This window comes from Trichosurus vulpecula, chromosome 4, assembly GCF_011100635.1.
Source record: "Trichosurus vulpecula isolate mTriVul1 chromosome 4, mTriVul1.pri, whole genome shotgun sequence".
In the NCBI taxonomy this organism is placed as follows: Eukaryota; Metazoa; Chordata; class Mammalia; order Diprotodontia; family Phalangeridae; genus Trichosurus; species Trichosurus vulpecula.
The window spans coordinates 272,436,725-272,462,978 of record NC_050576.1 but is presented as its reverse complement, the minus strand read 5'-3'; the positions used below and the strand labels follow the sequence as shown (position 1 = coordinate 272,462,978).

At 40.6% G+C, this 26,254-nt stretch overlaps 1 protein-coding gene across 1 annotated transcript in view; it reads right to left on the bottom strand.

The window, feature by feature from the left end:
* Positions 1-44: 44 nt before the first annotated feature.
* COL4A4 (collagen type IV alpha 4 chain) overlaps positions 45-26,254 on the bottom strand; it is a 131,544-nt gene continuing 105,334 nt past the window's right edge. Inside the window, exons 38-47 of the mRNA XM_036758314.1 lie at positions 24,098-24,226; positions 23,525-23,638; positions 20,966-21,121; positions 18,215-18,322; positions 16,414-16,422; positions 13,154-13,282; positions 4,980-5,096; positions 2,184-2,372; positions 987-1,273; positions 45-333 (exon numbers count right to left, since the gene is read on the bottom strand). Of these exons, the coding sequence (XP_036614209.1) occupies positions 70-333; positions 987-1,273; positions 2,184-2,372; positions 4,980-5,096; positions 13,154-13,282; positions 16,414-16,422; positions 18,215-18,322; positions 20,966-21,121; positions 23,525-23,638; positions 24,098-24,226 (1,502 nt within the window). The 3' untranslated portion in view covers positions 45-69. The remainder of the gene's footprint in view (positions 334-986; positions 1,274-2,183; positions 2,373-4,979; positions 5,097-13,153; positions 13,283-16,413; positions 16,423-18,214; positions 18,323-20,965; positions 21,122-23,524; positions 23,639-24,097; positions 24,227-26,254) is intronic.

The window sequence follows — 26,254 nt, the reverse complement described above, 5'->3', positions numbered from 1 at the left end:
AACCCAACTCCCTTCTTCCCCTAGGAAGTCTCTGTGTGAGTCATCAACAGGGTAATGCTGTGCAGCAACTTAGCTATACTTCATGCAGACCTGGCATCTGCTGATCTTTCGGCGTTGTGCCTGTCCTTGTTTTAAGGTTTCTGGCGAAGGAGCCAAGGCGAGCGGCAAGTCTGGTGGCACTGTGGTTAGCCAGAAGCTGTATTCATTAGCGAAAAAATGACAAGTCCCCTGCCGTCCCTGGCACTCGATGAAAGGCGCTGCTCTGAAATCTTCGAGGCAGCTTCCAGGTGATGTGAGAGACTGGCCTCCTCCTTGATCCCCAGCCCCTGTGTGCTAAACAGACAACAAAAACAGCTGAAAAGTAGGTGTCAGAAAGAGGGAGTGCGAAGAGTGACCAGTGGAGGGTCCAAACCAAATGCCAGGAGCAGCCTGATCTAACCCAGGGTGACAGGGACTGGCCGCAATGAAACATTTTCCTCTCTGAGAACTAAAGAAGTATCATTCACCCTGGAGAAGCAGTACCAGTTTCAAAAAAGGCAATACAAGTTCATTTCATGAGTTCTGCTCCACCCCCCAAAGCCACAAAAAAACCAACTTGAGGTGCAAAATAGCTGTGCATCTCAATAGGACGCAGCTCTTAGGGACTTTCTTGAGCTCTATCTTATTTTCAACACCCCCACCCCAATTCAACTCCAGTCCCTCTTAATTCCAGTGCCTTCCTCTGTTCATTTTTTCCTATTTCTCTCATATATAGCTTCTTTGTACATATTTGCTTGCATGTTTTTCCCCGATTAGATTGTGAGCTCCTTGAGGGCGGCAGCTGTCTTTTGCCACTTAGCACAGTGCCTGACACATAGGAAGCACTTAATAATATTTGTTGTTTGATTGATTCTGATATTTCAGAGAAATACTATTTAAACTCGAGATAAAGGAGCTGTAGGAGAGCTTTACAAAATCTCAGGCAATACAGGTGCCATGTCACTTACCATTAGGAATGAATACCCTATCCAAAGGCTCCTCCAGGTGGGTGGGCATGGAGGGATTGCTTGATCCTGACTGTGCACAGCCATAGCCTGAGCTGGGGCCTCACACACAGTGCACCGGCTGATGTAAGCTTGTATCTCATCTTCAGAGAGGGGCATCACAGGTAGAGGAGCAGCGCTTGACAACCAATAGGATTTGTCATTCCTTCTGGCATAATGGCAGACTTGGTTAATGTTGCAGTAGGCGAATGGCATGGTGCTGAACATTGGAAGGCAGGATCCAGCGAGACCTAGGAATAAGAACAGTCTAATGTTTCTTTCTCTGTGAACATTGCCAGCATATTAAGTGACCTTTAGGAAAGAGGAGCCCCCAGGGATTATTTCTGGCATAGCCATGGCCCTTGACTGAGAGACATAACTCTTGGGGGTAATGAAATTGTGGTGTAATGCCCACTATTTTTCTCATAGCCTTAACATCAACGGTTTAGAGCTGGAAGGGACCCCAGAGGCCTTCTGGTCCAAATCTGTAATTGTACAGCTGAACTCACACTTTATATTCTGGTGACCCAGGTTGAGTACGGACAAGACAGAATGAAATCATTTCATGTCCTTCTTTGTCCTTCTCTATAGTATTCTCCAGTCAAGTGTTGGGGATACTAAAAACTGTTGCTTTTAACCTTGTTATGTCTTGCATAACACTATTAACAAATACCAAGAAACCATCATGCTTTATCCTCGTATGAAGGCTCTGAAATATGATAAAATATTGCCAATTTGGCTCAAAATTTGTTTCCTTTGTGGCTACATAAGATATTGCCCTCAATGTGTGCACCACTCTTGATGTGCATCATTTCATGAAATAATTTTCTATTTTAAGTAAAATACTTTATGGGTAGGCATAACAGTACTATTTTCAAGTATACCAGAGTAGCACTTGACAGCCAATAGGATTTGTCATTTCTCCTGGGAAGAAGAAAAGGTTAAGGGAAGGGAAAGAAAAGAAAGAATTACACAAAAAGAAATCAAAGAAATGAAAACTTATTGAATATAATACCAATGTGCAACTAAAAGTTTGAAAAGCTTTATGTCATATTATAGTAAATATTTGTAAATTAATTGATTTGATTCTTCTAAAAATATATCAATTTCCACAGATTCAAACAAAGCAGTGTGTATTGTGACTCTACTACAAAGGCTCACCTAGGTCTTGGTTATGTGCTTTCTCCTGGCCTTCCAGATACAAGAGACTGTATCCAGTCCACAGCTTGGGCATTCCCTCAGGACAAGAGGGTTCTTTGTCTGACTGACTGTGGAGAACCAGTAGGAATCCATTAAGGTATCTAGTTCCAGAACCTTTGGGTCCTGGATCCCCAGTCGGGCCAGGGGGACCTTGTGGTATAAAGGAAAAAAAAGAAAGGCAACCCAGGATGTTTAAACAAGTAATGGCTATTTCATTTATGTATATAATATATCCGTGCTATTGCAGTGCATGACTACCATCAACGCCCAAGAGCTGATCCCCTGAGCCTTCCATTCACCTCAAGTCAAGACATCACCCTCGTGATGTCATTGGTCCTCTTTGAGAAGGATGAACAACAATGAAAACAGAAACAGTTCTTAACGGTTTAGTGTCGAGTCTCAACCAAAATCTCACCTTTTGTGAGAAGCCTTTCCCAGTCCTCTGTGAGGCTCATGTTTTCCCTCCGACTTTATCCTCTCTATATCTTATTTGTAGTTGTTTGCAATGTCTCCCCTGCCCCACGGGCTATTAGACTGTAAGTTCCTTGAGGGGAGAAACTGTCTAACTTTCTTGGTATCCTTAGGGCTTAGCACCTTACCTGGCACATAATAGGTGCTTAATAAATGCTTGTTGACTTAGCTTTGGCAGTATGGTGAACTCTGTTGCCCCTCCTCAGAATAATGTTTTTAAAAGCATAAAATAAAGCACATAGGATTACAAAGAAAGCCAATTATCTTTAAATACAGTTATCCAAAAAAAATTTTTTTTAAGTTTGCCATCCCAGGTTAAGAATTCTTGTCCTATAATAAGATTGTCCTCCAAACCAGCTCATTGAAGATGCATAAACATATAATTGGTCACTATTATAAGAGCTCCAGCTTTATGCGGGCATTCCTAGGGCTTTGTTCATTATGGGAGTTCAGTTGTTGAGTTGTGCCCTCTTCATGACCCCATTTGGGGTTTTCCAGCAGAAGTACTGGGGTGATTTGCCATTTCTTTCTCCAGCTCATTTTACAGATGAGGAAACTGAGGCAAAAAGGGTTAAGTGACTTGCCCAGGGTCACACAGCTAGTGAGTGCCTGAGGCCAGATTTGAACTCAGGAAGATGAGTCTTCCTGACTCCAGGTTGGCACTCTACCCACTGCTCCACCTAGCTGCCCCAGGAATTCAGTAAATATCAGGAATAGGGAGTACCTGGTGATTCTGTGGTCATTCCAGTGGCTACCTTGCTTTCAGGAGACCTAACAGAGAGAGCAGCTATCCCAAATGCAACCCCAGTCCCTAATTCCAAATACTCCAAAGTGGTATCAGTGCATTTTATTTGTATTGTTCTTGCTTCTTTCATAGATCCTGCCTATAAGATAAGCTCACGTCTAAACAGTCCATTGCCATTTACAAAGTCCTTTCTTCATAATAACTTGGTGAGGTTGGGAGTTCCAGCACTGCTCTCTCCATATCTGATGTTTGAGGAAAATGAATTTTAGAGAATTTAAGGCACTTGCCCGTTATATAGCCAAAAAATATCAGAACCAGGACTTAAACCCAGGTCTTCTGATTTTTAATCCACCACTACCATCTTACGCATTGAAACCACCAAAGATGTTGGTTTGGTATGATAGACCACACACACACACACACACACACACACACACACACACACACATTTTGGTCTAGACCCATGATTTCATCAGCGTATTCCCTCCACTGATGCAGACTGGCAACTCCTTTGTAATTTATAATCTTAGAGAGCACATGGGGATAGTGAGAAGTTGAAGAATTTTCTAGGGTCATACAGCTAATACATGGTCATAGCTGTAGAGCTAGGAGAGACCCAAGAGGTCACAACTCCCTCATTGGAGAGATAAAGATACTGAGGCCCAGGGCGATTTAGTTACTTGCCCAAGGTCACCCAGGTAGTAGGCATCAAAGGTGGGATTTGAACTCAGGTCTGATTTAAGAGCCCCTGCTCCTTTCACTACACCACACTAACACCAGTTTTCTTTGCTCCAATGCTAGCCCTCTATCTGCTATATTTTGCTGCACTGTATCAATAAGAATAAAATATGAAAGCTAAAACAGTTGACTTAGAGGCATAATCATACAATTATCCTGTTTGGAAAAAAAAGTACAGTAATACCTCATGTTTCATACTTTGAAAGCTTTTTTTTTTTCCAATTTTCAATACATACATTTTCAATCTGACTCAGAAAAGAATGCTGTATTCTATATTTGTTCCAAGGAATATTTTAATCCGTAAGAAAAACTTGAGATGTTAATAAGTACTAGAAACTGGGAGCCAGGGGGAGTGAGAAAAGCATAGAGGATGATGGACACCAACCACTTCTTCAGCATCACCTTCCCATAGCGTTTGGCTGAGTTTCTTAGGGTATGTCACTGCAGACAACGCTGGATGAATTGGCTTTTAATTATGTGGTAAAACTAAAGAGTGAAGAACTAGAATTAATAAAATAAATAAATTAATAAAATAAAATAAAACTAAAGAGTTGAAGACAGACCTATCTGCAGGCTTGCTAGTTGGCAGAGGGTTTGTAATAGACTGCACTGGATTCAGAATTTCCTTTGATGAGGTTTCATGATGATTTAGTATCACATGAAATTTGGGGTGATCCATCCTTGTTTTGTTACAGAAACCTGGCTCCCTTCTATCAGGTTAGAGAAAATCCAACCCTGGAAAGCTGCTTGCATTATAAGAGGTCATCAGTTCAGACGACTCAGATCTACAAAGTGGGCCTTACCTGGTGTACCTCCACAGCCTTTTTCTCCTGGGTCTCCTTTGTGTCCGGGTGGTCCTGGAGCCCCAGGACCTCCATCCAAACCTCTTTGACCATCCACACCACGTTCACCTTTGTGTCCTGCATAATAATTCATAATGTTTAGTTTATATATTGTTTTACATAAAGTTCAGGAGTATAAACCTTCTATGGTCCTGGACACCTGGGATAACACTGCTCAAGTCTCTGGTATTTTCCCATGTAAACTTTAATGAGAAAAACCCAGTAACCTATTTCCATGTCCTCTGCCCCCACTTCATCTATTGAACTTTTAGCCAGTCTTTAGTCCAACTCCAATGCCACTTCCTCCATTAAATCTTTTTTAAAATAAATCCACTTTAATTTTACAATAAAAAATCACCTTATGATCCAGTTCATCTAATAAGCAAGGACTTGCTATGTGAATTAAACCAAAAATTACATAATTTTAAACAGAATTCATAGAATTCTATGTTTTAAAAAAAGACCCAAAGAATACAGCTAAGAATTTTAGAGGCAAGCGTTTAGGTGGACTGGATGTTCAACAGACTAAGTGAATATTTCTTTTATTTAAGCTGCTTGACAGCTGGGACTATTTCTTTTTTGTCTTTGTATTCCTAGCACTTAGCAAAGCCCCCTTATACAAAGCAGGCAATTAATTATTTCTTGCTGAATGGAATTATTTAAATAGGATGGTTAAAATGTCAAAAAAAACTGCTATTCATAGATACTAATAATATTTCAGATGCCTCAAGAAGAATTTAAATATTATGTCATTTAAGTTATTTATTGACTTTAGTCCTTAATTAAGAAAAAACATGCAGCTAGTCATTGTTGGTTAATTTCATTCCTTAAAATATGTTGGATCAGGAGTTCATGTTTGGATAAAAGATACTTTCAGGAAATGTTCCCCTGAGGTTTAAAAAGTTGGGGTGTGTATGCGTGTGTGTATGTGTGTGTTTCTTCTGTCTCTGTCTGTCTGTCTGTATCTTTCATATTCAAATAATTAATTCAAGTAAGCCACCACTCCAATTCTACTCTGATAACTCATCTTGGCATGGAGGTCTCCCTGGGTTTCTAGAAGCTATGTCAGAGGGGTTCAAAGCCTCCAGGAAAGGCTCTGAACACAGGTATGGCTATGCCCTTCAAAAGGGCTAGATTGGGTCAAGCACAATGAAGATCTCCATATGTGTGAAGAAGTGAAAATTACTATCTTTCTTTTCCTGATGATCGCGGACAAGGTGTTGCTGTTGACTTCACTGTTTCAAAGTTGGAACATGCCCCCTTTCTATTTCCAAAAAGCAAATCCTACTAAGGTGCAACGATATCATGATCTGGGTTGGTTGTTCTGCTTTCAACTTCCTCCATGAAATCTTCCATAATAAGCTCCCACTCTTGAATCCTCACACAGAAATCTGTTTTGCAATCAAACATCACCAAGCATGTTTCAAGCACTTACTATTTTGCACTCATCAGGTGAAACAAGTATTCTAATGATCTGACTATACAACTCCACAAGATTCAGCCTTATCTAAACTCTAAGCCTCCCCTGGGACCTAACACGGTGTGTCTGCATATGGTAGGTGATTAATAAGTGTTTGCCAAATGAATTCAAATTGGTGGTAATCACCTCACCGGGAATGGTGTGAGGTGTGGACCTTAAGTTAAGTTATTGAGCTGTGGGACAAAGACCAAGTCATGGAGATGGTGCCAATGAGCACATGGATAATTTAATGGTGTGAAGATGAATTCGGAAATAGGAAAAAGGCATAAACAATAATCAAGAGGGAAGTGTGATGGGTCAGGTTAAATTGAGAAAATGAACCAATCCAAAGGTTCAGAGAGAATTTGAAGATGGGGCTAAGAGGATATAGGTCTGAAACTGAAAGGTAGATCTCTACTATTATCATTTACAAGATGGAGCAATTGTAACTAGAGTGCTTACTTTAACTTTGCAGAATGGATAATGTACGGAAAGGGCTTTGCAAACCTAAGGTGCTATGTAAATGTCAGCTATTCTTCAACCATAAGGAATGAGAAGCTAGGAAAGAGGAGAGCAGAGGTAAGTTATATGAGGCAGGAGAGTGATGTGGGGATGAGGGTGGTCAAGGGATGAGCCTTGACGTGGGGTGGAAAGCACACTCTGGGTAGGAGCAACTAGAAGAAGGAAACCCATGGGAGCATAATAATGCCAAAATGGTTCGGAAATGAGACGAGAACAATACCATCATCTATAAGGATGAGAGTGGTGGATGTCACATTTTAGGAAGGACATTGGCAAATTGAAACCTGTCATTCAGTTTGGCTCTATTTGACCCCAGGAAACCCAAGAGCAAGAAGTCTTTGTGAGCTATTTTGGGGAAAGGAGGAGGATCCAAAAAATGGACAGGACCAACGTTTGGGGTGGTTGGCGCAGTGGTAACTGACAACAGAAAGAAGATGAAGTTTCTCAACTCTTGTTTTATTTCTGTTTTCACTGCTGTGGAGAATGATCTTTGGATCGTTGGAATGGACAGGAAAAAATAAGAAATGACTAATAAAGAGTGAATACTCAAAATAGCTTAAGAGCGGTGTAAGAGATCACCTAGCCGCCATATGTCCAGGTACTGAAAGAAGTGGCAGATATGATGGCCAAGTCATGTCCGGAGATTTTTGAAAGACTCTGATGAACAGTAAAAGCACACAGGGCTGCAAGAGGGCAGGTCTGCCCTGATTTTCCAAAAAGGAAAGGGGAGTAAATTCCATAAACTATAGGCTAGTGAGCTGAACCATTCTTACATACATCTAAATAGCTAGATGACACAGTAGATAGAGTGCTGGGTCTGGAGTCAGGAAGACCTGAGTTCAAATCTGGTCTCAGATATTTGCTAGTTATGTGACCCTGGGCAAATCATTTAACCCCTCTCTGCCTTAGCTTTCTCACTGTAAAATGGGAATAAAAATGGCACCTGCCTCCCCAGGATAAAATGAGATAACATTTGTAAAGTGCTCTGCAAACCTTAAGTTGCTATGTTAATGCTATTATTTTTATTAGTACTGTTATATTATTATATTATTTTTTATTATAAAATTAAAGTGGATTTATTTAAAAAAGATTTAATGGAATAAGTGGCATTGGAGTTGGACTAAAGACTGGCTAAAAGTTCAATATTATATTATATTATACTATTATATTATTATATTACTACTACTACTACAACATCTCTTGCTCTGCAATTCTTTGGGATTCCCTCCTGTTGATTGTTTTATTTCTCTGGGCTTGTTTTGGGGATATCCAGTATCTGCTACAAGGTTTTATTAATTTCCTCTTTTGTCAGTACAGTGCTTTGTGCGGTGGGCCCATCTCCAGTTGTCCTGATCTCTATCTGGCCGCTGGACCCAGATGGCTCTGGAGGAGAAAGTGAGGCTGGTGACTTTGCACAACCCTCCCTCACTTAAATCCAGTTCACTTGCACACCACTTCCCTGATGTCATGGTCTTCCTCGAGAATAAAGAACAACAATAGGCCTTGTATGGTGTTGTCATGTGCCCCCTCAATAAAATCAGAAAATTATTTCCTTAACATCTCCCCTTTTTAGTAGACATTGTATAGAACAATCTCCCTTACCTGGGTTATAAGAAGATTTATTCTACTCAGTTTAATTCAATGAGCATTTTCTAATTACCCATTAAGTGCCAGGTACTGACGGGGAGGTGGAGCACCCACAACTGGGCAGAACCACTTGGGTAAAATTGGCAATTGAGCTAAACCTTGAAGCTAGAGATTCTTCAAAGTGGAGGGGAGGAAAGAGGGCGCTCCAGACCTAGGGGTAAAGGTGAAGAGTCAGGAGATGTATGGGAATATCAAGTCAGGCCATTTGGGCTGAAGGTGCTCATTGAACTCACATAATACAAAATTTCCATTTACTTTGAGACAGAGAGGTGGGTGGGAGGGGAGAGGGAGGGGAGAGGTTGGGGAGGTTCCCTGGAGGTTATCCAAGCATTGGTATTTTGTGTTGCCCAAGCCACTGTACCTTGAGAACATGCATGTTTCTGGATCAGTGTGCCTGAACCCTGAACAGTCCAAGAGCAGAGCAGGCTTGACCCATTTCCCTGTGTTATTACAGAGGCAGCAGGTGGGCTTTCTGGTATATATGTTTGAAGAACTCATTATCTATGGAGTTGGGGAAAAGTTCCCACACCAGATGTTATAATGTGGGCTTTGTTCCCTTCAGGGAAAGACAGAAAGAAAATTGTCAGGCTGAGGATGTTGCCTTAGAGACAGGGAAAAAGGTTCCTGTTCATCCAAGTTGTCTGCTGGGCTCTTAACACTGCACTGACGAGATCTGTGATGGGATGGGGTTTTTTTAATAGAGTGAAATAACATTTAGCAACCATCCTGCGTGACATGTGATTATCTTCTTTGAGAGAGTCAAGTGGCCTGGCTTGAAAAAAGGCAAAGACAAACAGAGAGCTGCCAGGATCTAGGAGCTTACACGAAAGCAGCTTTCTTTTCAAACTGAGAGCAGTCAGATTCCTTCACCATAGGAACAGATACCCCGGCTTCTCTGGCCACCTAGGAATTAAGGGCAATTCACAGGTACAATCAGGTGGGTGGGATACTGTTCACAGGATCATAGGATCTATCAATCAATCAACTACTATGTCCCAGCCAGAAGGGTAGCTAGGTGGTACAGTGGGTGGTGTACTGGGCCTAGAATCTGGAAGACATGAGTTAAATCTGGTTTTAGTTACTAGCTGTGTGACCACAATCACTTAACCCCATTTGCCTCAGTTTCCTCATTTGTGAAATGAGGATAATAGCAGCTATCTCCCAGGGTTGTTTTGAGGATCTGATGAGATAATAATTATAAAGTACTTAGAATGGTAATGCCTAGCACATAGCAAAGTGCTACATCATTTTTAAAATACAGTTAATACTAGTATTTTTATAAAGTTTCTATGTTACAGATCTCTAGATAGTCATTCAAATTTAGCCCAGCACAGAGTAAGTTCTATGCAAATGTGAGCTATTATTATTAAATGTGCCAGTTCTGAGCTAGGTCTTGAGGATACAAAGATAAAAACAATACAGTCCCTGCCCTCAGGGACCTTACATTCGATTGGGGAGAGAACATGTACATATACACAAATCTTCAAAACAGGTTTTGGGCCTTTTGGATGTGGGGGTGGGGACTAGCAGACAGGACAAAGAGGAAAAGGATCCAAAGGGAGAGGTGGCAGTTAAGCTAAATTTTAAGGGAAATTTGGGGTTCTACAGGGTAAGGGTGAGAAGGTATATTTGAGGCATGGGGGACAGTCATTACAAATGTGCAAAGATGGAAGGATTGTCACCAATGAGGTGACAGAAGGGACTCTGGAGGTCCATTTCCCTCATTTTACAGATGAAGAAACTGAGATCAAGAGTTCATGTGACTTGCCCAAGGACACGGAGATGGAAGATCTGGGTTTTGAATCCCCTTCCTTTAACTCTACACTCATCGCCTCTCCCCCTCTACCATGAAATCTCAAAGAAGGAGTCCATGATGGTAGATACTTTGAAGGCATTAACTGAAATTGAGCACCATCATTATAAGGTCCAAACTTGGCCCCAGAGAAAAGAAGGGAAAATGCCCCTTCCTTCCTCTGCTGAGGCAGGGAATTATGGGCATGGAACGTCACATACACTGTCAGACTCAGATGTTGTGTTGGTTAATTTTATCTGCCTTGTCCCCTCTTTTTAATTTTTTTTTACAAGAGATTGTTCCTTGGGTACGGAAGAAGGAAGGGATATATTTATAAATGAAGGTGATATTCAAATAAAGAGTATGAATATATTTTAAAGGCATTAAGTATTTTCAGCATATAAATAAAGCAGTTATGCTTTAGAGGCATCATATTCAATGTAATGTATACCAAGAAAAAAAAAAGGACCTCAGAAATTCACTTAATGAAATGAGAAGTATAAACTACTGAACCCAGGGACTGATCAAGGAGAAAGATTATGCTGATTACACTAACAGCAAAACACTTTTCCATGAACCTTCCAAATCAGCAAGTTACAAAGAGAGGAGAATTCCAAGAAAAGAAAAACAAAACAAAACAACTTTTGGCTTAATCACTAGCACTGTGTGTTGGAAAAGGAAGTTAACAAGCTTCCAATTATCTATGTCCATGGATGGGCAATATGGCAGAAATCGCTTAGAAGGGAGAAGGGGGGAGGGCAAAAATGAGGGAAAAAAATCCCAAGGGCCCCAGTGAACGGAAAGAAACTGGATGCTTCCCAAGTATTGCTGACACTCCAACAGAGAGCGGCATCTCCTGATGATCCCAGCTTAGCCACTTGGGGTGATGGGAAGACGAGAGAAACAGGTGGTAGAGAACTGAGTTACACTTCCAATGATGTTGGCTCGGGACCAGATAGAACCGAAGGCACAGCTGTGCTCCAGGGGAAGCCGAAGCGGAAATGGCCTTGGTGCCCATTTGGGTAATTCACACGTGGATTATTAGGAGGCGGCTGTGCTGTGAAAATTAGTCTGAGGAGGCCAGTAACGTCTGAATTAATCACCTCGAGCTCCCTCATACTTGCCTCTGTGTCTGTGAGGCTGGAGGAAATTAAGGTAAGCAGGCCCCTTGGGAGATGGTATTCCTGGAGGAATCATTGAGCTTCAGGATGAAGTTGGGGAAACCACCATGGAAGCAACGATTTCGCAAATTTCAGATTATATGAAGTAAATAAATAAATGTGTGCATACATATACATACACAATACATATGTATTCTTTGCTCAACACTGAAGCATCTTATTTGGCTCACAGCCCATTCTCCCAGCCCTGTCTTTATGTTCTAGGACAGGATTGAAAACCAGAAAGGAAAATCACCCAGTCTTAAGTTCCACTTCTCCAGCAGACTCCTTGAGGACAGGAGTGTTGATGTTTTTTTTCTGTCTTTGTGCCCCTGGTGCCTAGCACACAGTGCTTTTTCCATTGCAGGCATTTAATAAATGCTTGTTAAATGAAATTGAATTAGATTTCCTTCTTTGTCCCTCCCCATCGCTCTTTTTCTACTCCACACCTCCTCGATGACTTATCCAAAGTGAATTTTAAAGTCTAAAGTGCAGTATTGTTGGTTTTTCTCAAAATCAAATCAGCAGATACGTACTGAGTACTTACTATGCATAAATCTCAGTGCTGGGGGCTCTGGTGAATGCAGTAGTGTATAAGAAATGGTCTTTTCTCCTGAGCCTGACGTCTAATTGCAGAGATAATATTTGAACATTTGACAGTTTAAACAACAACAACAGGTTTAAATAACATTTCAAAAGGGAAGAGTAGGAGAGATGCCACAAGGTAGTACGTTTAACTAGGAATAATTAATAATAATAATAATAATAAATAACTGATGGAGCACTGAACTTGCAATCTGGGCATGTGGTGGGAGGCACAGTGGACCTGGAGTCAAGAAGACCCAGATTCAAATCCCACCTCAAATATTTACTAGCTTTGTGACCCTGGGCAACCATAATAAAAATCATAACAACAATGCTAGCAGCAACATCATTTCTATAGTCCCTGCTATGTGCCAGGAACTGTTCCAAGGGCTTTACGCTTATTATGTCATTTGAGCTTCATGAGGACTCTGGGATGTAGGGGCTATTATTATTATGTCCATTTTACAGATGAGTAAACTGAGGCAGGCAGCAATGAAGTAATCTGCCCTGGGTCGCCCAGGCTATATTTGCTCTCGTGTCTCCCTGACTTCCTGGCCCAGGGCTCTATCCGCTGCACCACCAAGCAGCCGCATTTGTAAAACAGATGGATGGGGTCGATGGCCTTTACAAGCCTTTCTAGCTCTAAATCTATGACCCCATGTAGCCCTTTAAGGTTGCAAAGTATTTTGCGTACATGATTTCATTTGACTCTCACAATGACCTTGGGCGGTATCACAATTTTACACATGGGGAAACTGAGGTAGGCAAAGGTTAAGTAATTCTCCCAAGGTTAGAGGTCTGGTAAGCATCTTAGGTAGGATCTGAATTTTGGGTTTCCTGACTCCAAGTCTAGTACTCTATCCATGGGACCAGCTGCCTCTTCCTATGATTGCTTCAAAGCTCAATCCTTTGTTTTCACCATTTTGGATTGATACAGTACAATCATGAGCAGTCTTTGAATCGGTGGTACCTGGTGAGCCTGGAGGACCTCGTCGCCCTGGGTGTCCCATCTTCCCTTCTGGTCCTCTTGGGCCTGGAACTCCTGGAAGTCCTGGGATTTTGGGGCATGAAGAAGTATCTGCAGGTGGGCCAGGTTCACCTGAAACATGGGGGGAAATTCTTTCATGAAGTCATATACAAATGGACAAACGCTGTCTTCATTGTCTAATTATCCACGATATCAGGTTTGAAGTTAATGAGAACATTCCACGTATCATGTAGGACATGCCTGCCTAATGGATTTAGACGGGTGAGGATTTCGGCGGGGGAGACTTTAGGGCTACAAGATTTTGGCGACCCTCAGAGCATGCCCAATATTCCCCACTTTTCACTGTGGCACCAGCTGCAAGGGGCAATAGGACAGAATGTGGCCAGCCTCCAAAGCTGGCTCAAATGTCTCCCTAATGCATTACTGTAAAATTGAATCTGGTGTGTCTGCATGGTTTAATTTATTCTGATGGGTGAGAATTTCAAGATCTCCCAAGGCTCAATTTTTTTTTCTTTTCAGTTACATTTAGAATATCTTTTTAAAAAAGCTTCATTCTACCACTTCATAGTTTCCTAAGGGGTAAGAATGTTGATGGGGACTGGGTATAGATACATGGATACATAGATATAGATATCTCTATAGCTATATGTTTTTGCTTTGCTTTGTTTTAAAGAATAACTTTTTATGTTTCTTTAGACAGCTTAAAATAGAACCCATTTATTAATAAGACAGATGTATCACAGAGTATGTAGCCTTTGAATGCACATATTGATATAAGGTATTTTTTAATCCATTGGTTATGCAGTCTTTGTTGTTAGGACAATAAATAGTTACCTTCTAAGGGAGTATATTGCAAGGAAACCACAGAAAGATTACCGGCCCAAGAATCAGAAGATCTAGATTCTAGTCCCATCACCAGCCTTTACTGATTAACCTTGGAGAAGTCACCAACCTTCTTCTAGTTTCCTATTCTGTAAAATCAGGGTAAAAATGTTTCCTTTGCTCATCTCATAGGGTCATTGTGAGAATCAAATAAAAGATGGGAAAGGGACTTGAAAACCCTCGTGGAAAGTGTAGCACAAATGTGAGGCAGAATTATTATCCAGACATTGTCCAGCTGAGCATAATTATTGTTAAAATTTAAGACAGGGGTCAGGTGTAGTGGCAAATGCCTATGACCCCTACTACCAGGAAGACTGGTGGATTTTTTGAGTTCAGAAGTTCTGGGCTACCATAAAGCTAATGCTGATTAGATGTTTGTATTAAATCCAAAACCAATCTGGCGAGTCCCCAGAAATAGAGGGACCCAGGCTCCTAAGGAGAGGTGAAATTGCCCAGATTAGAAAAAGAGCAGGTTAAAGCTTCAGTGCCAATCAACAGTGGTATCAGGCCCATAAGTGGCCACTCCACTTCCATCCTGGGCAAGACAGAGAGATAGATGGAAGGAAGGAAGGGAAAGAGGGAGGGAATCAGAGAATGGGAGGAAGGAAGGAAGGAAAGAAGGAAGGGAGGGGGAGAGAAAGAGAGAGAAAGAGAGAGAGAGAGAGAGAGAGAGAGAGAGAGAGAGAGAGAGAGAGAGAGAGAGAGAGAAAGGGAAGACAGGAAGAAAGAAAGAAGGAAAAGGAAAGGAAGACAAAAGAAAAGAAGGAAAGCAAGGAAGATGATAGGTGAATAAATACCTAGGTGATGGAAGGAGAAAGAAGGGGAGAGAGACAGACAGATAGACAGATAGAAAAATAGATAGATAATAAAATGTAGGAGGGGAAGATCCAGACCTGTGATTTCATCAGTTTGGAGAATTCTTGCCATGATACATCCCTCCTGTGGTGAAGATGTGTTACCAATTTACAGTCTTAGAGAGTAGTGGACAAATACTGACTGACCCAAGATCACACAGTCATTATTTGTCAGAGACAGGACTTGATCCCAGGTCTTCCTGACACCAAGACCAGTCCTATATCCGTTACCCCACAGTGTCTTTCATCTCTTTAATCAAGCACGACAGACTAATAACCTCATGGTGGTGGAGATGAATGGAAATTGTAAATGAATTGGAACCTGGATCAGTGTATTACTCCCTACTACCTGTATGCCACTGAGCGAGTCATTGACTTTCTCAGGCCTTCAATTTCCTTCTCTTATAAAGATGGGGTTGGTTTAGGCCCTATGTTTCCTTCCAACTTTAAGTCCTTTGTTCCTATGACCGTAGCACATAAATATTCCACTTATCACATTTCTTAGGTCTTACTTGACCCCAAATAGTTTCTAAAGTCACACTTTGTCCAAAAACTTCAGGGCACAAAATGTTTAATAGGGCTGCACAAAATGGACTCGAGTTTGTGAGTCTAGTGGTCAAATACCAAGGAAACTCCTGAAGTCCTGCCAATCTTCAAGGAAAGTTAGAAATTTAACCCCTTTTAAAATGTGGTTCAATCTTTCAGCACAAAGAATACAAGCAGACTGCTTTTATGTGGTTTGGACAGATGGTTTACACTCTGGGTTTTTTCCATGATAGTTAATTTGAGAAATGCACATATAAACATTTCATATTTGCCTTGCAAGTACGTAGAGGGCGGGGAGATTTCGTTGTGGCCGATATCATGGGACTGGATAGAACCAACACAAACATTATATTTTCCTTTTCTTTTGTAGAGAAATACTCTATTAAAGGAGTTAAGGATAGTTGAGGGATATTAAAAATCTTATCTTTGTCTTTATAAGGTAAAGTGAATAAACATACAAAAACAATCATGGAAAAAGTTTTAAAATACTAAGTAACATGCCAGTCTTCACATATTAAATAACTGGGGAGGAAAAGCTTGTCACATTTCCTTAAAAGGGCTTAAGGGATATTCTTTCCAAATTGTTGATACTTCTTATTTTAAGGACGCTCTGATTATTTCAACTGAAGAGATTATAAAAAGAACTTCCACCGATATGTAAGGTAGAATTTGGCTCAAAGCCACATCCTCATAATTCTCCCTCAAAATGATTTAAGCTAGATGTACATTTCTGCCCACTTGGCAACCTATAATAGATTTCACATGATAGCATTATAATATAAGGTTGCTATATCTGTAACTAGCATGAAGCCACATTAAAGTCTGTTATAATTACAATAGCCCATTGACAAAGACAAAACCTTCAAGTTTAGCTCATAAGTAGAGAATGAAGACAAATAGAGTAGTATGGAAACTAGAAAACCAAGAGATTAAGTGTGCCCCATGCAGGACATCGCTCACCTCGGCAACCTGGAAGAGTCAAACACCGCAACCCAGATCATGCGGGACATTTTCATGCATCATGAAAGAGATTATAGAGTCATGAATTAGAAAACATAGCAACAAACATCTCAAAACTTGTTTGAGAATCGACTATTTGGGACAACATTAATGACAAAGGACATCACATTCACTATATCATTTAACTTAAAAAATAACAGAAATGTTATTGGCAAGTCCTTTAACTGATAGAGTTGCTAAAACTATTGAGAATTAGGAAGTTGAATTCTTGTGAACAAGGTGTCTAGGTGTCTAGACTCTGCACCAAGTGGTACCAGTTTACCATTGAGAGGAATTGGGCTGACCTGCACTCATTTGAGAATCTTAGATTCATTTGTTAAGCTTTGTAGGAGAGGCAGAGAAAAGGTGTGTGTGTATATATGAATTTTTAAAACCCAAGACTACAAATATCATACACATATAGGAGAGGTCATAAAACAGGGTGGCGTCTTGGCTGGAAATTGTTCCTCAAACTTCAAAGACCAAAGGGATTCAGAAATGAGTAGTTCTGGGGGCATGATACTTCTGGAGATCTCAAATGTGTCTTCCATTTCACCCTATCTCCTGACTTATTCTGATCCTATGGCCAGACTATTTCAGCAAATTCCAAAGCCTGTTTCTCTAAGGAATACAAAGATACTTTGTCCCAAAACAATCCTTAAAACCCCTAAACAAAAAAATCTGGTAAAGTCAATAGAGATAAAGTGTTCGCAACATTATTTTAAAAAAAGCAATGCACAATAATATAATTCATCCAAACTTCTTTCTTAACAGAGGTGAACCCTTATGCTAAGAATATAAACAAATATTATAAAAAGTATCTAAAATATAACATTACCATTAAAATTATACAAACATGTACATGTGTTTTCTTTATGAATCTTCTACGTTGTATATGAGGACACATCCTGATTGGCTGTTTACTACTTCTGCGAATTTCTGTAGGCCAACCTTCCATGCCAAAAGGCTTTCCTTTCTCATTTTTGCCTTTTGAATCTTTCTATTCCCTCAAAGATTCTGCATAGGTGCAGGTTTGTTCATGAAGCCTTCCCCAGTCTGCCACAGGCAAAAGTGTTTGCTCCTATTAAATCTTCTTAGAGTACTTTGTCTAGACTTCTCCTTTACTCCTATAAAACTTCATTTTGTATGATATTTAAATATATCTTGCTCACCACCCCTGCCCTCCTTAGCCTAGTAGATGGTAGTCTCCTAGGAAGTAGGGACTTCATAATTTTTCATTTTTAAATATGTCAAGCCTAGCACAGTATATTGGCAAATACTAATTATTAAATAAACATTTGTTGAATTTAATGGATTTCATCGTTTGATGTTACTCATATCAGTCGGTCAACAAGTATTCATTAAGGGCTTACTTCATGCCAAGCATCATACTAGGCTCTGGGAATACAAAGCAAGGCAAAAACATGGTGCCCATCCTCGAGGAGCTCCTGCTTAATAGGGACAACGACATGCAAATAATTCTGTACATCCAAGATAGACACAGAATAGATGGATGGTAATCTCAGAGGAAGCTACTAGCAGTTGGATATTTGTAAATAATTGGGTATCCCAGGCATGGGGATTAGTTAGGGAGCTTAATATGAAATGTAATACTTATAACCAGAAGAGACGTCATTCCCTAGCCACTTCATTTGTTTGCTAGTGATTTTAGAATATGAAACTATTATCATAAATGTTTAAACAAAAGTCTCCATGTCTGAGCTGTTCCCTGGAAACAAATAGACATTATTATGAGGATTACCTGGAGGGCCAGAGGGGCCAGGTCTCCCAGGGGGTCCTTGCAAACCTTTGTCTCCAGGTGGGCCAGGAAATCCAGGTGGGCCTGGAGGCCCAGGGTACCCCATAGGCCCTACAAGGAACGTGACAATCAACAAATCCAAGTCAAACCAGATAAATAAAATACCAACTTTGAATTAGTAATGTCAAGAATGTTTAGATTGGAATAAAAATCAGTCTATGAATCTAGCTTATTATCAGTTACTTTTTTCCCTCTAAGGCAGAGAAGACTAGATCCTCCGATGGAATCAGTCAAGTTCTCTGACTGATGGAGAGACAGTAATAAATCAGAAGGACAAAGGATGGTTTAGCCAACAAGACAGAGTAAATTTAAGCAGCAAGACCAGTGCAGTACTAGATCTTTCTCTAGAGACATTCGAAGAATGGGAGAAAAGGGGAGAAATGAAGGATATAAGGAGGGCTAGATTGAGGCTGTGTTTGTGGACTGACAATCACAGAAAACATTCTCAGATTTTATAGACAATAAAATCCATGAAATCAGTACTCCTGGCAGTAATAGTATTTATATTCAATTGACTTCAAGAGCTTGCTCTTATGTGGTGATTTTAAATAAATATAAAAATTGTACAAAAATGTGACACATACCATTTAAACTGTATAATGCAACAGCACAGGGAGATAGAATTTTATTATAGGAATTCTGCATAGACAATGGGAAATCTAGATAACTAGTTTATTTAATACATAGTTCTCCAACTCAGAGTACTTGGTGGTACTATTTTTAACAGGCCATTTCAATCAGTTACAGAGTCCTAAAGATTCTACTGCTATGATAATCCTAACTTTCTCCTTTTGCTTTGTATTATGGTTATTTGAGGGCAGCTAGATGGTACAGTGGATAGAATATAGGGCCTAGAGTTAAGAAGACCTGAGTTTAAATCTGGCCTCAGACACTGACTAGCTGTGGGACCCTGGGCAAGTCACTTAACCCTATTTGCCTCAGTTCCTCATCTATAAAATGAGCTGGAGAAGGAAATGGCAAACCACCTCAGTAACTTTACCAAGAAAACTCCAAATGGGGGCACAGAGAGTCAGACATGACTGAAAAAACTAAACAATAACAAAAATGGTTGTTTGGGTATTTTTCTTTATCTTCCTTACTTAAGACTAAGCATGTACTTCGTAAGCAGGAATCATGACCAACTCATCTCTGCATCCCTTCCAATATATTCATTATTCAAAGAGTTTCCCACTAAATACTGAATTGATTACATTGAATTCAATGATTATAATACCTCATTTTTTTCTCTCAAAAATAAACCAAAAAAAATAAAGGAAAAATATTTTACCTGAATTTTTAAAATGTTTTATACTTTATTCAATTTTCAAATTTAATCACTTATAGAATTTCTAGGATTTTTATATAATAATCTGGTTTCTCTGATTTCTATATTAAAGAGATGTGTCACCAGAAAAAACCAAAACCACGGGCTAGTCATATAGCGAGAGCTGAAGAGTGACTGATAGACAGCCCACGTGTGCCATTAGCACCCACACGGTGTTTAAAAAAATGTGAAGAAGGCCCTTAGTACAGACATGGATGAGGAAAAATGGATAGGTTTTTCTTTGGAGAAAATATCCACATTGATGTGAGCCCAGTACATTGGGGCACTAAAATCAGTTCTTTCTAATGATTACACATTTTTTGCTCCAGCATATTGATGTATACTAGTGATACTGGGCTAGTGTAAATAGTCAAAATGTGATTTGGGCCAACGTCTGTCAGTGAATGAACTCCTGAGAGTGCTCAGAAATTCTGCAGAACTTAATTTTCTCCCCTGTAAACCATATTAATTCTTTCCCTGCTAGAGTACTAGTCAGTACTTCGGTCCATTGGACTGAGAGTCCGAAGACTAGGGTTTTAGGACTAGCGCTAGACTAATTGGCTGTATGACTTGGGTAACTTATTTAGCCTTGGTTCTAGTCTTTGTAAAAGGGTGCTGCGTGATTTATGAAGCCATTTCCATTTCTAAACATGAGGAGCCTCGTTACCTAATGAAACTGGCCAGAAGTTTCTAAAATATTAAAAGTGAAGGAATCAGCAAATGAAATAAATACTGTAACTTTAAATGATGGGACAAAAGTCGCCCAATCGTTTTTCGATGATTTCTGACTCTTTGTGACCCCATTTGGGGTTTTCTTGGCAAGGATACTAGAATGGTTTGTCATTTCCTTTTCCAGCTCATTTGACAGATAGGGAAACTGAGGCAAACAGGGTTGATTGACTTGTCCAGGGTCACATGGCTAGTAAGCGTCTGAGGCCAGATTTGAACTCAGGAAGGTGAGTCTTCCTGTCTCCAGGCCTGGCGCTCTAACTACTGAGCCACCTAGCTGTAGCCAAAGGAGCCTACTGCATGATGATTCTTTAAAAGATAACAAATGGCAATAATTTTAAGAGCACAAGTCAGATATATAAACATGTCTACTTTTCCTCCAGGCTTGGTTCAGCCAACTTGTAATGCAATAAATGGCAATACTTTCTCAGAATTCTTAAGATTAATTCTTGCAAATGAGTAAATACTCGAAGACTGACCTAAGGCTTTCGGCACTAAAGAGTACAATAGTAAAGCTTTTGTTTTTGGGTGCTTTCATTGCCTCTACTAAGACAGGTTGGCACTTGCTCCGTGACTTAAAGATTTAGAGAGTTGCTAAAGTGAAACTTAGATATTATAGAAAGAAGAACTTTGATTCATACCTTTCTGGCCATCTTTTCCTTCACATCCTGGAAAGCCTTTGGCTCCTGGAAGTCCTGGTGGACCTCGTGGTCCAGGTGGACCTGGTTGACCATGATCACCTGGGTCTCCTTTCAGAAGATCAAAACTGCATGGAGGACCTGGTGGTCCAGGTGAACCTGACCCAAGAGAATAAGCAAAAAGTTCTTTGAAGCAACTATAAAATGACAGTTTAATAAACAGCATCTTAAGGAAATTAATTTGATGAACTTTGAGCAAGAGGAAGAAGGAATTAGTGGGGCAAAGTCCATATACTGGTAGTAAAAGAGAGATTTTCCACATTGCTGTGATTGAAAAATGGTTGAGATTTTTTAAAAAAAATCTTTAGATGATACAAACCTAACCAAAGGCTCCCTTACCCTCAAAGTCTTTAATTTTAGAATAAACAATCTTTGAATTTGGTTTGGATTGTGGTCCCATTGCCCTAGGACTGATACAATATACTCCAAAAAAGCTACTGAGAATGAATGTCCAACTTCTCATTTTTCCACTCAAATCTAAGAACACATGCCAAAGTTTGGAGAATTTCAGCCCACATTCTACTCCTGATTAGCAGCTGACATACGGAAAATTAAATTCTCTCTTTCTGGTTTAGTTTTTCTCATTGCAAAATATAAATAATAAAACTTGATTATTTCATTTCTAAAGCACACCTAGAAGGGTATAGTTTCAGAAAAACCTGGGAAGACTTGTATGAACTGATGCAAAGTGAAGTGAGAAGAGCCAGATTGCCGATTATTCTGCAACTTATAGTCTTGGAGAGTTTCTTGGAATGCTGAAAAGTTAAGTGCCTTGCTCAGGATCACACAGCCAGGATGTATCAAAGGTGGGAATTGAAGTCAGAGGAAAGTTTTCCATCCAGCGCTCTATTCTACCTCTTGTTTTAGATACCTACATAAATATGGACATTGATACAGTGGCTTGTGGAATAATACAAGGAGCACTGGGAATGAACATAAGGAGAATTAGGTTATATTTTGGTTACTTAGGCAGCCAGGTGGTACAGTGGATATATCGTACATTGGACCTGGAGTCAAGGAAGACCTGAGTTCAAATCTGGCATCAGATACTTACTAGCTGTATGATTCCTTCCCAACCCCTGTAAATTCTAGTGCCTTTTCTCTGTTAATTATTTCCTATTTATCCCCTAAATAGCTTACTTTGCGTATATTTGTTTGCATGTTGTCTCCTCCATTAGAGTCCAAGCTCCTTGAGGGTAGGGACTATCTTTTGCCTCTTTTTGTATCCCCACTGCTTAGGACAGTGCCTGGAATGTAATAGGCACTTAAATGTCTATCAATTGATTGATTGACGCTGGGCAGGTCACGTAGAGGTTTTCTCATCTCTAAGATAGGAATAATAAGAGCACCTACCTCCCAGGGTTGTTGTGAGAATAAAATGCAATGATATTTTCAAAGTATTTTGCACACCTAAAAGAGCTATGTAAATGTTATTATTCATCATTATTAGTATCATTATTAGAGGCGGCTAGATGGCTCAGTGGATAGAATACTGGGCTTGGAGTCAGGAAGACCTGATTTCAAAACCAGCCTCAGATGTCTACTAACTGTGTGACCCCAGGCAAGTCACTTAATTCTGTTTGACTCAGTTTCCTCATCTGTCAAATGAGCTAGACAAGGAAATGGCAAAACTCTCCAGTATCTTTGCCAAGAAAGCCCCAAATGGGGTCACAAAGAGTTGGACACAACAGAAACAACCAAACAACAAAAAAAGGTTTAATGAACCATCATTAAAAAAACCAATCTGAGAGAGGAAAGGGAACCTTAGAGTTTTTGGCCAAAACAAAAAACAATTGATATTTACACTCATTCTAAGCCATCAGAATCTCAACAATGAGGCACAGAAGCATGAGCTAAATTGGTCATCCAATGAAGGCCAGAGTGATCTGGATTAGACTGGATGGCCAGAGAGGGCCCTTCTAGGCCTAGATCTACGGTCCTAAGAAAAAGCAGACTGTGTGCTACAAAGTCATGGAGACAGGAAGAAGATTGGGGTTGGGGGTGATAGGGAGAGAAACTAACTGACGAACTGACCACCCCCCCAAACCCACCCTCTCCCTTTAGGCCCAGGACAATATTTCTAAGGCAAAGCCTCTACCTGAGGTGGGTGTGCCTTCAGGCTTGGAATCATAGGCAATTCTGGGGATCTACATACATCTTTCAGATAGTCACTTGCCCAAATATTTCTGTTTCATTTCTCTCCTTTCAATAAAATGTAAGGCTGTAATATTATAAACTAAGTGCCAGAGATGGGGGAATCAGCTGCAATGACAGGGGGGTGGCATATACCACGCTTGCACCCTCCCAGGTTTTTGAAGTGAGATCTCTAAATCTTCCAAAGATCATACCCAGAAACTTTGTGTCATAAGTCTCTGACACCAGAGCTACAATTCTGTACTTTCAGGTATTCTGCCATCTCTAATATTCACTAGAAAATGATCAGTTGTCAGATACTTAAGAACTCTATTATTAATGTCGGAGCCCACACAATTCTGTTGATACCTCTTGGTCCATCGGGGCCAGGGGAACCTTGATCTCCCAGAGGACCAGGGGGAAGAATTTCAACTTCAGGAGTTTTCCCCACAGGACCGGGTAGTCCAGGCAATCCTGGTCTTCCTAAGGAAGTAGATTTTATATTAAAATATTAAAGTGCTAACCCAATAGAATGTTTGGCCTTTGGGTTGAGAGAGACAGAGTAGGGGGCAGGGAGGGAGCAAAAGAGAGAGAGAGGGGGGAGGGAGGGAGAGGGAGAGAGAGAGAGAGAGAGGGAGAGAGAGAGAGAGAGAGAGAGAGAGAGAGAGAGAGAGAGAGAGAGAGAGAGGGAGGGAGAGGGAGAGGGAGAAAGAGAGGAGAGGGAGAGAGAGATGGAGAGAGAGAGACAGAGAAAGAGAGAAAGAAGAGAGGAGAAGAAAGAGGAGAAAGAAGAGAGACAGAGACAGAGAGAGACAGAAAAGAAAGAGAGAGAAGATAAGGGCAGAAAGAGGGGAGAGAGAGAGAGAGAGAGAGAGAGAGAGAGAGAGAGAGAGAGAGAGAGAATGAATGAATGAATGAATGAATATAAGTGTGGAATCTTACCTGGGGGACCTAGAGGACCTCTGTCTCCAGAAAGACCTGGACAAGAAGCTCCAGGTCTTCCAGGTTCCCCTTTCTTTCCTTTTAGTCCAGGCAGTCCCATTTGGCCTGGTGGACCAACTTCATTAAAGCCTTTATACAGAAACAAACAAACAAACAAAAAACTATGATATGAATACAATATCATCATTTCTGTAGAAGAGATGTTTTTCCCCTGTGATCCTAATTTATTGTACTTATGATACCTAGAAAGTCAAACTGTGATCAAATACATACATAATGTGTGTGTGTGTGTGTGTGTGTGTGTGTGTGTGTGTGTGTGTGTGTGTGTGTGTGTGTGTAGAGAAACAGAGACAGAGAGAGGGAAGGAGAGAAAGAAAAGGAGAAAGGGAGGAGGGGGGAGACAGAGAGAAGGAGGAAGGGAGAGAACAATAGAGAGAGAGGAGAGACAGAGAAAGAGAGAGAGAAAAAGACAAAACTATTGACATGCCTGGAGAGTCAACAGGCAGATTTTTAATAAACTCCATTAGTTCCTTATCTCCAAAACCAAATATAAACTCTCCTGTTTGACATTTAAAGTCACTCACAAGCTGGCTCCCACCTGGCTTTATCTCGCCATCCATGGTCTACGCAGATCAGCCTCTTGCTGCTCCTCATATATGCTACTACATGCCGCCTTCTCCATGAAGCCATTCCTGATGCTGCCAGCTGCTAGTACCCCCTCCCCCAAATCATCTTACATCTGTTTTGTCTACACTTTTACCTGTGTTGTTGTGAGGATAAAATAAGATAATATTTGGAAAACACTTAGCCCAGTGCCTGGTACATAGTAGGCAGTACATAAATGTTGGTTATTTTATCATCATCGTCACAGTCACTATTACATATACATTGATCCCTCCAGCTAGACTCTAAGCTCTTTAAGAAGAGAGACTATTTTCACTTTCATCCATGTCTTTCCAGGCCTGGCACACAGTAGCCATTTAATAAGGGCTTGTTGATTGATTGATTCTTCTCAGTTCAGCCTCTCTCTTGTTCCTCATTATGGAGATGGACAGAACCTGTGATTTCACTGGCATAGGGGTCACCTGGTGAGCAAATTCCATCTCTTGATGGAGCTCAGTACCTCGTCTACAACTGAGAGTCTTAGAGAGCTGTCTGGGACCACAAGAAGTCTAGGAATTTGTCCAGGGTCATGTGGCCAGTTAATGTGTGTTAGAAGGAGGACCTGAACTAACTCATCTCCCTATCCAGTGTTATACACATCCTCTCATTCCTCGTTATATCCATATACTGTGAAAACAGAGAAGTAAAATGTTCTTAAATTGGTGAGGACAAAGGAGCAAATAAATAATGTCAACACATACCATCTGTCCCTTTGAGTGGAACCTCCGCAGGCCAGTAAGAAAATTAATTTTTTTCCAGGATATAAATTTTATCAAACAACAAAGGAGAATTCTACATGTTTACACATGTATTAAGGGATGAGAGTGAGCAACAGAGTCATACTTGATACCAGTGTGATGGCCTCACCTGTAGCACTGATTCAGATCTCTAAAACTGGTTCTAGCAATCCCAACTTGTTGGATTTTAGTTTACTGCCTTTCTTTCTTTCTCTCACTTTCTTTCTTTTTCTCTCTCTTTCTTTCTTCCTCTTTCTTTCCTTTCTTCTTCCTTCCTTTCCTTATTTTTCTCTCTTTCCTTTTTTTTGAAAAATGTTTTTCAGTTAATCCAAAGCAGAGCTCCAGAACAATGGAACAAGCTGAACCACAGGTGCTTAAGGTGACTTTTTTTTCACAACATGTACAGACACATGAGTGCGTGTGTTTGGGGAGGGGAGAGGAGAGGAAGAGAGAGGAGAGAGAGAGTAAAGAGAGAGAGAGAGGAGGGAAAGAGACAGAGAAACAAAGAGAGGAGAAAGAGGAGAGAGAGACAGAGACAGAGATAGAGGGTGACAGAGAGAGAGACAGAGACCAAGAGAGACAGAGAGAAAGAAGAGATGAGAAGGAAGAGGAGAGGAGAGAGAGAGAGAGAGAGAGAGAGAGAGAGAGAGAGAGAGAGAGGAGAGATAGAGACAGAGGAGAGACAGAGAGAGACAGAGGAGAGACAGAGAGGAGAGACAGAGAGACAGAGAGAGACAGAGAGACAGACAGACAGAGA